At 41.1% G+C, this 11564-nt stretch overlaps 1 protein-coding gene and 1 non-coding gene across 2 annotated transcripts; one reads left to right on the top strand and one right to left on the bottom strand.

Moving 5' to 3' along the window:
• Nucleotides 1-6346: 6346 nt before the first annotated feature.
• tha1 (threonine aldolase 1) lies at nucleotides 6347-10978 on the top strand. Its single transcript, XM_085466657.1, has 7 exons — nucleotides 6347-6693; nucleotides 7914-7997; nucleotides 8084-8172; nucleotides 8258-8443; nucleotides 9423-9560; nucleotides 9663-9855; nucleotides 10121-10978. Exons 1-7 carry the CDS (start codon nucleotides 6405-6407, stop codon nucleotides 10426-10428), a joined length of 1287 nt encoding a protein of 428 aa, XP_085322783.1. The 5' UTR covers nucleotides 6347-6404; the 3' UTR covers nucleotides 10429-10978.
• Nucleotides 10979-11220: 242 nt separating this feature from the next.
• On the bottom strand, nucleotides 11221-11302 carry trnal-uag (transfer RNA leucine (anticodon UAG)). The gene has a single exon. It is a non-coding gene; the product is annotated as a tRNA-Leu (tRNA).
• Nucleotides 11303-11564: the final 262 nt, after the last annotated feature.

Raw genomic sequence — 11564 nt, 5'->3', positions numbered from 1 at the left:
TGCAGTGTGTATGTGTGTGTGAACAGCGTGTGAATGCAAGAGCCAATCACAGAGCAGTATAGACACTGAGCCCCCCAAGTACTGCTGGTTTATAGGGCTCAGCTTCAGAGAAGTCACATGACTTCCCAGCGAGCGAGGTGGAGAGCGAGGAGTGGGCAATGTGGGAAAGGAGATTGAGGAGAAGGAGGAGTGAAAAGAGGGTCAGGAGGGTGACAGGATCGCTGCGAGGGGTGAGCTGAAGGTCTGGTAAATGAATAAAGCAGAAGGAAAAAAAGAGAGCGACGCGACGGTTCTCGGAAGCGAGACTGTGCAGGCTGGTCGGGGTCTGTAATTACAGCTGAATGAACAAAGTGAGAAATGACTGACTGAAACGAGAAGCCGGCGAGCAGCTGAATGAAGGATCAGATGAATGAGAACACACAGGCGATAGTGGTTGCAGCTGATTACTACCTTGGGTAATCTTGATGGTCTGGTTAACCCCGTCTCACACTGTCAAACTATCCTCACCACAATGCATGAAGTGACTATTCACCCATGACAAAACACAGAAAATCTAAGATATCTTCTTCTTTACATCATCATTTCTGGATAAGGTATGTCAATTTTAAGCTACGGTGGAAACAATCCAATCAATGGGCTTCACTTTTAAGGGTTTTCTTTGGTACTCATTGGGTCACGACAACATTCCCAATGAAAACTGTTCACAGCGAGTTCTCTGGAAATAAACTGTGATGCACTTTGAGTTTTTAAGATGTCATTTTTCAGCCGCAAACTAAATTCCATTTCTCTCAGTAGAACCAGGGTGGAGACAGGACATCTCAAAACTTTGCAAATACAACCAAAAGTAAACAGTATGGGACTAAAGCATGCAGACACCCCTGTACAGTGTTTGGGTTAGGCCCCTCAGGCCCAGTGACTTGCTCTTATTGCTTCAGACTGCCGTAATATTTTATATTGTTCTCCCAGCTTTGTGGGAAGGTTTCAACACATCATTGCCCACATAGGATGCAGGCCCCCTAAAAGAAAGTGTTTTCCAAGTTTAGCGGAGCAGGCCTGCACAGAGAGCACTGACCTCAAGTCCATTTAACACCTACAAGTCGGACCTTACCACATAACAATCAGTGCCTGAACCCGCAAATCCAACCCTTCTAAGTAAACCAGATATAGGAGCAGATTAATGCCCACAGTTCAGAAATGAGATGTTCAGCTGTCGCATATGGCTGTAATATTCAGCTGTCTGTGTATTTTTGAGCACGGAGTGGAACTGTGTGGTGATAAATCACCAGGGAGAGGGGAGGTAGAAGAGAAGAAATGGGAGAAGCTACGCTTTAAGAAAAGAAACAAGAAAAGAGGACTCCCCAATGAAATGCTTAGAAAAAAAAACAAAAAGGAAAGAAAGAATTTACACCATCACGCTCCCCCTGCTTCCTAAGAGCAACATGTTCTTTTTTAAATTGCGTAGTGGGGACAAGAGGTTGTTTACACAGTCCCCCAGTGGGGACAGAAAGAAAGTCCCACGATGGAAAGCATTAGATTTAAGGGTTAAGCCTTGGTTAGTGTTTCGGTAATAAGGGTTAGGAAAGTGCTGGTTACGGTAAGTCTCCAGGAAATGAATGCAAGTCAATGTAATGTCCTCTAAAGTCAAGGAAACAGGAGGGTGTGTGTGTGTGTGTGTGTGTGTGTGTGTGTGTGTGTGTGTGTGTGAAGTAAAGCATGTCCACATGGCCCGTGACATATGAAGTGGGGGGGAGTAGTGTGAAATGTGAAACAGATGTTACTCTTGTTTCACAGGCACTGATGTCGACACCTTTACAGAAAGAGGTATGTGTTGAGTGAGAGTGTGTCTGTGTGTGTTTGAAAGACATCATTCAAGTGACGGCTTCCCATAAACACCTGTTTTGTTCCAGTTAATATCTCTCGTCATGGTGAATAAATGAAAGAGGAGAGATATAGATAGATAGTTAGAGAGGGAAGGAGGTTGTTGTGGTGGTGGTGGCGGTTGTTGTGGTGTCGGGGAGGGGGGTCACCTCCATTCCTCTGCCGTCCGTGAAAGAGAAGAGCTCATGTGGGATGAACACATTCGTTTATTCATTCGGCCCATCTATTTTCAGCCCAGTGGGTTTATGGTTATTGGAAAGGCGTTGCCGTCTCGCTCCTTCCCAGAAGGAGTCAATATTTCTCCCTCTCTTTCATTTCTCCCTCTCTGCCTCTTTTTCTCTAATTCAATATTTTATCCAAAACACCACTCTCTCCCCCTCATGCACAGGCAAGGAATGCTGGAAGGCACTCGCAGGGAAACAAAACACGAGAGAAAGGCACGCAGCTCTGCGCACACGCAGAGAAGAATGCGAGAGCGCGGTGCCAACAAGGATCCCGTAAAAACTCGGGACATTTCCCACTTCCTTTGTCTTATCACACTTATCCATCACTGCTTGCTTGTCTTGCTTACTGATGCATCTTTATCTCTCTCTCTTCATGGCTCTTGTGGGGCTCTCGAGACCGACTGCGGCCTTTTTACAAGGCTGATGTTTGCTAATGACTTTTAATGATGACTGGTTATGGCTCATAAAACCTGGCTGTGTTACTGGCATTATCAAGTTTGACTACAGCACAGTGCCGAGCTGATGGCACACACTGGGGTCCTTATCAGGTGATTAAAATCAGAAAAGACAGTAAGCCCATCCGTGTGAGTGGGAAATGTGCGTGAGGGTGGGGGTAGGGAGGGCGCTGGTGCCTGTAATGCAAATGTGGCCCTAACAATTGCAGCACACAGAGCAAAACTCAGTGTCACAGGGAGGAGAGAGGTGCTTTGCAATAGATGCGCCTCCCTCTCAGCCAGTTTTGATCAGCGGTGGAGAAATTCCCACAAACCTTCACCTCCAAATATTGACTTAGTCTCAGGGACGTGACGGAACTGGGGCTTTGTTACAGATAAAAAACAGGATGGTGCCAGTGTAGTTTGGGCCTGAGCCTCATCATAGCACCAGTGTGGAAATGTACCGGAGCTTCAACACTCAAGCCACGGAGTTAGTTTAGAAAGTGAAACGAAGACGGGATCGTTTTCAATACTTTTTTATCCAATAAGGAACATTTTTTAAAAGGTTATATGAGTAAAATTATATTTATTTAGCCAATCCTTGTATGTCGCTTCTTACAAACCTATTTTCGTTGTGTTAATTTTAAACTTCAGGCAGGTGTATTTAGAATATCTGCTGACTCTGTAACCACAGATTACGATGAAGTAATCCAAGAGTGCAAACCTCCACTCTGTGGGGAGTATTTACTTTAATAGGAATAGTATTTTATTTTGTAAACATTCATTTTGGTTTTTTTTTTTCTTTTTAAACCTACTTGTAGAAGTTTGTAGTGCAGTAAAAATCCATTAATGGTAGCATGACAGAGGTTTACTTTGATTACACAAACAGTATGTAGATAATGGATAATAGCTATTGATTTGTAAATAGGTGGTCATGAATAACTTGAGCTCATTATTTAATCTTATACTGCGGGCAGCTCATTCTCTTTCTTTTGATGATACTTTATTTTTAAAAATAAAACACATTTTGGGGTCAACTTGAAAGAAAAGCAGAAGTAAAATGTAAAAGTGAGGTCAGAGGTCACATGACATGATATTTCTCTTGTGGATGCAAGCCCAGTCTACACCCCCCCTTTAAAGTTTTGTCAGAATTAGCTCAAAACCTTTCGAGCTAACGCATTTACAGACAGAATGACACGCAAACGCCACCAATCTTACTTGTAAATGTGGGATATCTAAAATATTTTATTCAGAAACACTCCAAATCTTTTAGATTGCTGAAATATCTGAAAATATCACTCAAAATAAGATGCCCGATGGTGGAATAATTAGTAATAAATTACAAATTACTTGTAAATTAAAGCCTATAATATTAAAAACATACATTTCTTTCAGGGTCCTTACAATCCACCACACCACTGGACTGTAAATGTCACGCCAGTCAGACTCAGCCAGTCAGATTCAGCCTTTCAGCTCAGCGTGGGGATAAAGGTCAGGTCCAAAGTGGGTGTGTGACCCTTGAAGAATCTTGAGGTGTCATAGTTATTTCAGAGTATTCGTGGCTACAACACGACGTAAACAAATCGTGCAAAGTGGCACAGGAGCAGACAGATAAACGCGCACAGGTGCACGGACACATTTATGAAACACATGCCGGACAAACTGCGGTCCGTGCTGAGAGTTACAAGGCAAATGTGTTCAAATTCAACATGTGTGCTACACAGGACACGACTGATCTGTTTTTAGATTATTATTAGAAACTCACAGACCAGGTGAAATAACTTTAATTTTCACCCATTCATTTTAGATGTCTGTCACAGATAAAGCAGCATTATGTGTGTAGAGCTGTTAAAAAGTTCTTTCTGTGTAAATTATAGTAAATAGAAGATATAAACAAGCCTTAAAAGTTCTGAATAAGAAATCCCAGCAGTACCATTGCAGTGAGATTTGCATTAAACACAAAATATTCCATTTTGAGAACATAATTTTGCACTCAAATGCACATTCTTGGCTTTAAAGTCATTCGCTATGCCTCCAACTTTACTTAGAGACGATGACGACAGCTGAAAGGGGCCGACTGTTCCTAAAAGAAGCGTTGCCTTTGCACAATCCCCAAATCCAGAACGAGTTGAAAAGGTGTAGATTTTCATATCTTTCCATGTCATGCAAAATATAAACTGATGGGATAGGTTGCTTGTTAAATGAGGTGTGTTATAGATGAAAGAATTAACATCTGTGTGTGGGACTGTGTGTGCTACCTTCCAAGGAACTGCAGATTGAAATGATCTAGTAGCCAAATGTGGTTCAAAGACTTTTTTTTTTATCAAATCAGTGTTTTTGTGTGTGGAGCCTGAAAAATAAAGAACAAAACTAAACTACACATACAAGGGACAGACCTGTAATCTTGTAAAATAACCTCCCAATAAATGTCATTTTTTGAAGCCTGTAAAGCTCAGTTTATTGTGTAGTTTAGGACAATATATGCACCACAAGCTACAGCCTCATAAGTCTTTTACAAACAATATAAACACTGTTTTAAAAAAGTTTTTTTTAGGCTGCTGATTCACCCTGTGAACGCTTTTGAACATACAGGCAGATTTCTTAGGAGAAGAAGGTGTGGGCGTAGATTTTTGGGTAATGGGAAGACTCATAAGCAGGGATCAGGTCTTTCCCTGGGCATTTTTGTAATTTCCTTGACTTCTGGGGAATTGTGTAGATTTATGGCATAAATTTATGATAAAAATGTATCAACTGCCCCGATGGTTTCCTAAATACATTCTCTGTTTGGTTCATGTTTTTATTGGGAGAAAAAATGCATTTGTTGCAGGCGATACGTTTCCTGTGTTCCATGAAATCTAGATCTATGAGCATAAAGGAAACACACCACCCCGACTATTTGAAACACGTGCATTTCCCCCCTCAGTGAGAACATGAAAGAAGCAGTAATGTTACTTATGAAAACAAGCAGGCAAGTGTGGTTGAATTGCCACCTGGTGTTGGATTTTTTTTGTTTTCCTTTACTTAAAAACGACATTTGCATCTTAAACCACTGTGAAAAAAAGTAATGCATCAGAAATCAAGGAAATGAAGTCAAGTCAGACCCATGAATGTAGGTTTTCCAGATCATGATAGTCCTATGAGCTTGGAAAGAAAATAACTGGACTTCTTTAAGCTTCATGAAGATGTTTCGTCTCTCATCCTCTTCAGACAACGTCATACATGTTTTAAGCAAGGAAGGCAATCATCACAGGTCAAGTGCAGTTTAACATGGCACCTGTCAATATATTTTCTCTGCACACATTATCAAAAATAATTCAAAAACTGAAAAAAAGCCAAATATGCAGTTACATAAAGTAGATGTGCATATGTGACCCTTGTTTTTCACATGAAGTGAGACAGCGCAATGTGCAGACGCATCCCTGCAGAATTAATGTTGAGAACCTGACAGAACAGTGGTTAAAATGACCGCTCACGGTTTGAAAAGTGCATTGAAAAGAAAAGGGCTGAGTTTGAAAAGACCATCAAACAAACTTCAGTTTTCTTTTGTGCTTAACAAGCACAAAGTGTCAGCAGAGCTGCTTCAGATAAAATGCAGTTTATATGTCTTTCACGCGCCCCTCATCCTCACCAGGACTAACCTAACGAGTGTACACGTGTGTAATAATAATAATAATAATAATAATAATAATAATAATAATAATAATCTTTGCTGGAATTTTAGCGCCATCTTGAGGTCCAGGCCGCTTTGCGCACTTGGATGCGCCTATAGGTCATCCATTAACTTCCCTTGCAGTCAATGATTATCGATTACAGCTCCACCGATACAAAGTTCGGTAATAACAGTGAAAATGACTGAGAAGGGACCATTATGGCGTTAAAAACATCTTCCTGCAGGCTTTTATTTAAATTCATCCATCAAGGTGTTGTGGCACCGCTCGCTGCCCAAAACGCCCTCCGCTCCGTGCTGGGATGCAGCTCCACGAGGGGATACTACAACTCTGGAAAGCCCAGCTACGCTGGGCCCGGAAGGGCGGCCCACGTTCGGGTGGTGGACCTCCGTAGCGACACGGTGACCAAGCCGGGTCCGGCCATGCGCCAGGCAATGGCGGAGGCCGAGGTAGGAGACGACGTGATGGGAGAAGACCCGACAGTTAACGGTTAGAGTCGAAGAAAGAGTTAAATTCTGCTTTAAATGGTTTTCTGTTCTCTTTAAATTATAACTGACCCCTTGTCTGGTCTGTGTGTATTTTTATATTTGCACCAGGCTGGTTTAGTACCTCTTAGTTACTTCTTAATAATATATAGCAGACCATAGTTTCCATATTCAAGCACTGGTCACTTGGATTATCCAATACAGGATTACCCAGTAATCCAAATTAACCACACAGTTGGAGGATCAACCAAGACACCAACAGACAAAGAAAAAAAGTTATTTTCTTCTCTTCTATAAAGTGGTCACATCCCAAACGTGTGCTATTCCCGAGAAAAGTACTGTGTGGCTTACTTTTACATTAATTATTTTTTAAATGATCAGATTATTGACAGAAAATTCCTTTTAAAAAATGGAAAGTTTATTGAACCATGTAAAAATTGCAAATAAATAAATAAATAAATAAATAAATTACATTAAAAATTTCCATATATGACTTTTAATTTCTGTCGTATTTGCTATTTTGCGACATTTTTTAACAACTTAAAAATTGATTGTGGTGTGAAAAAAAAAAAACTTTAGTTAAAAGAATTTTTTTTAATTTTGTTTTGTTTTTTTTGAAAAATAAAACGGAAATGGTTTGTGAACTTGGAAAATGAACTAAAATAAAATATAAATATAGACAAAATATCCTTCATTTTAGTCTTTTTCAGTTCGGTGCCTGCCTGAAACTTTGGATCATTTTCCTAAAACCTGCCTTTAACTTAAGCCTTCCATACAGTAATACTTAAAAGAAGAAAAGTATCACTGAAACTGATAAGAACTCAACTAAAACTAAACATTTCCAAACAATAAAACCTCCTCTGACACCAACAAGGCATTTTCAGTCAGAGAACCGCTGCTCACTGGACATTTTCTCTTTTTCAGACAACTCTCTGTAAACTCTAGAGATCATTGTGTGAGAAAATCCCACCAGGTCAGCAGTTTCAGCCTGTCTGCCACCAACAGCTGTGCCACGTTCAAAGTCACTTAAATCAACTATCATGCAGACAAAACTCTCTCCAAGTAAAACAAAGGTCTTTATGCTGACTTTGCAGTCTATATGACAAAATCCTCTCTGTCCTTTGAACCATGACTAGAGAAATGGTTTACTGCACTGCAGTCTTCTAAAGTCTTTGCATTTTTGTATGTGAAATGCTGCTCAAACGTAAAGCGTGATGTCTGCAGAGTTACAGAAAATCGCAGCAGATATGTTCGGGATGGAGGCCGCCCTGTTCGTCCCCTCTGGAACGATGAGTAATCTCATTGCAGGTCAGTTTTGCTTTCACCTGGCAGTGTGTGAATTAGTCTTAACTAGTCCTGGATGGTCGCAAACATGCCTCCATTTCATCCAACAGTGATGGTGCACTGCAGGGAGCGGGGCGACGAGGTAATCGTGGGGGACTTGTCCCATTTACACATCTACGAGCAAGGAGGTAGCGCTCAGGTGAGTGTGCCGCAGCAGCTTCATCTATGATGGGGGTTTTTTGTAACTAGACAAGAGTGTGTGTGTATTTGTTGTGTTGATACAGCTGGCTGGCGTGCACTCCACCACGGTGACCACGCTCCCCGATGGGACGTTTGACCTGGAGCAGCTGGAGTCAAAGATACGCCACGGTTACCCAGACCCCCATTACCCACGATCACGGCTCGTATGTGTGGAAAACACGCACAACATTCAAGGTGGACGTGTGCTACCTCTGGCTTTTCTGCAGGAGGTGTGTGTGCATGACTTTCACTTTGATTAGTCTGACTCCAGATCCACTTTGCATCAGTCCAATTTAAGCGAGCTTTGTCTCAGAGAAGATGTCAGTGTTTCTGGATTATGTGTTCATATGGATTCTTCTTTGATAGAGTTTTGACCTGCATTTGTGGACGGCACAACGTTCATAGGCAGTGATTTCTAGAAATGTTCCTGAGCCCATGCAGTGCTTTCGGTGACTCATGCCTGATTTTAACACAGTGCTGCCTGAGATCTCCAGCAAAGTAGCTCCTTAACTGATGGTTCAGGGTCACCTGATCCAGACCCAACTATAAGCCTTTTCAAAAAGGAAAGTTTTAAGTTTAATCTTAAAAATAGAAAGGGTGTCTGTCACCTGAACTCAAAGCAGGAGCTGGTTCCTCAGGAGAGGCTTTTACAGCCTCCAAGAACTTCAAGAAACCCTGTAGGTCGAAACTAAAGTGCTCCACTGGGATGATAAGATACTATGAGGTCTTAAGGCTATGATGGGGTCTTATTATTTAGAACTTTGTGTTTAAAGGTAAAGATTTTGAATGAAATTCTGTATTTAACAGAACAGAAAAGCTAATATTGGAGAAATATGTTCTCTCCTTGTGCTCCCTGTTCAGTACAGCGTGTTAGCCAAAGTAGTACGGACGTAGGGTGGCGTGAATCATTACACATGCTCGCAGCAGAGACCACAGTTTGGGTCATATACATTTGGTTATCATTTGAAATACATTGTTAATTAAATTTCTTCAATTATTATTAAAGATACCTTTTCTTGGTTGCCATGGGGATGTATCCCCGGAGACTTTGTTGTAGACTCGTAGTCTCCGGCAGGAAGATTTCCCATTGAAATGTATTATTTACAGAGTCATGCTGATTGCCACATTTTGATGCAAAAGCAATAGTGATTCGTGCCTTATTAAAAATTTAATGATGTGATGTTTGGATGGTTTGTTTCCATGTTTAAGGTGCGTGCTTTAGCAGATCGATATGGTCTGTCCGTTCACATGGACGGAGCCCGGGTAATGAACGCCGCTGTAGCTCAGGGAGTGCCTCCATCTGCCATACTGCAGCACACAGACACTGTTAGTGTGTGCCTCTCCAAGGTGGGTTTGACGTATATAAACACACACACACAAAGTCAAGATTCTTCTTAACCAAGGTGAAACTGGATTAATGTAACAATCAAAATCCTGGGTGTGTATCAGGGTTTGGGCGCCCCAGTTGGTACCGTGCTGGCTGGACCCAAGGACTTCATATCCAGAGCGGTACGGTGTCGCAAAGCACTCGGTGGGGGAATGCGGCAGGCTGGCATACTGGCAGCAGCTGGAAAACTCTCCTTACAGAATATGATTGGAAGACTGGAGGAGGATCACGGCAATGCAAAAATGTTTGCTCAAGGTGAGTAACTACCTGGTTATTCCATGAAAATTCAATCCACGTGACTTCCTCAGGATCTGCTGTTTTTTTATGCAATAACTTTAGTATGTTTAATGAAGCCATGCAAAATCTTACCTTTATATAGTGAATGTTTCCTGAGTTCTAGAGGCTCAAATTACTGGAATTTGACTGATTTTACATGAATACCCTTCAATGAAAATTAAATACTTTACTGGCTCCCACTTTACTCCTTTGTGTAATTAGCTTGTTTCTTCTCCACGCTCAGCTCTTCTCGACTGCAATCCTAACTTGTTCGCTGTTGACTTGGCTGCCGTGGAGACAAATATCCTGCGTTTCCGCCTGCAGGATCTCAGTTTGAGTCCCCGCGAGTTCTGTGACCACATGGCTCAGGTTAGCGAGAGTGAGGAGGCTGCACTCGGGCAGGGGATACAGGTTCTCATGTACCCTCATTTTGGGAACTCTGTCAGGGCCGTGTGGCATCTTGGGATTTCTCCTGAAGACACTCAGCTGGCCATCCAGAAAATGCAGTTTGTGGTTTCTCAGCATGTGATGGAAAATATCAGGGCCCAGTGAAACCCAAGTCAGGATGAAACCTAATCTTAGAATGATTACAGAGTAATGTAGACTGTGAAAAATGGGACAAACACTTCTACAAGCATGTGAATCTGTTAAATGTAATTAAGCACAGTGTCTTGAATTTTATTTTGCGCCCTTATGATTTATCTTTTATTAAAGAGATGGGTGCAAATACAACAAAGGGCACAGATGATGAAGACCTTCGTCCATTTTAACTGTGCAGCTCTCTGTAAGAATTTATATTAATCATTACTATACATTCTTTATATTATATTAATGAATATAATATTGAGGACTCTGTTGGAAAATGACCCATATTTCTGTACTCGCTTAAACTTCAGCAAACTTTAGAAATCTGACAACAAATTTGGAAACTTATTACCGCTGACTTTCTTTATTTTTTCAAATGTAAATAAAAGCAATAATAAAAACATGAAAGAAGCTTCTAAGAAGCATTTGTCACCTCATTTGTATGTTCTTATTTACTCACAGGTGTTTCCATCATCATAAAGTGGTGCAGAAAAGGCCCAAATCATCAGAAATTAAAGAAATAATAATAAAAAAAAACATTCAAATGTCCTGGTGGTGGGTGACTGTCTGTTTTAAGGTGTCCTCCAAAATTCTCAAAGCTTGTTTTTGGCCACAAGATGGCACTACAATATCAGACCTCGAGTTTTTATGACTATAAGCAACAACAAAAAAGTGGGTATCTGGTTTTTATAACCAAAAAAGAAAAAGGATATTCGATATGTCAATACTTGTCGTGGTGAAGAAGGCAAGAAAAAGATCTGGCAGCGGTGGGATTCGAACCCACGCCATCGAAATGACTGGAGCCTAAATCCAGCGCCTTAGACCACTCGGCCACGCTACCGTGATACCTCACGTCAGACACATATCTATTTATATGACGGGAAACATCATGTTCTTATTCACGTTATACCATTGATGGTGTAGTTTCACTACTACTACTAATACTAATAACTTTCTTCGAGCACATAATAAATTTGTAGTTATCACTGAAGCCCTGGACGGATAAGGCACTGCTAATATTTTTAATAAGAGCTAAAGAATGGTAAATGGTCTGTATTTGTATAGCGCTTTACTTGGTCCTAAGGACCCCAAAGCGCTTTACA

Source organism: Copadichromis virginalis, linkage group LG8 (genome assembly GCF_057382275.1).
Source record: "Copadichromis virginalis isolate Kocher_CV1m ecotype Utaka linkage group LG8, C_Virginalis_male_GT1.1, whole genome shotgun sequence".
In the NCBI taxonomy this organism is placed as follows: Eukaryota; Metazoa; Chordata; class Actinopteri; order Cichliformes; family Cichlidae; genus Copadichromis; species Copadichromis virginalis.
Note: the sequence above shows the minus strand (reverse complement) of the source record. Positions and strands in the feature narration are given on the sequence as shown.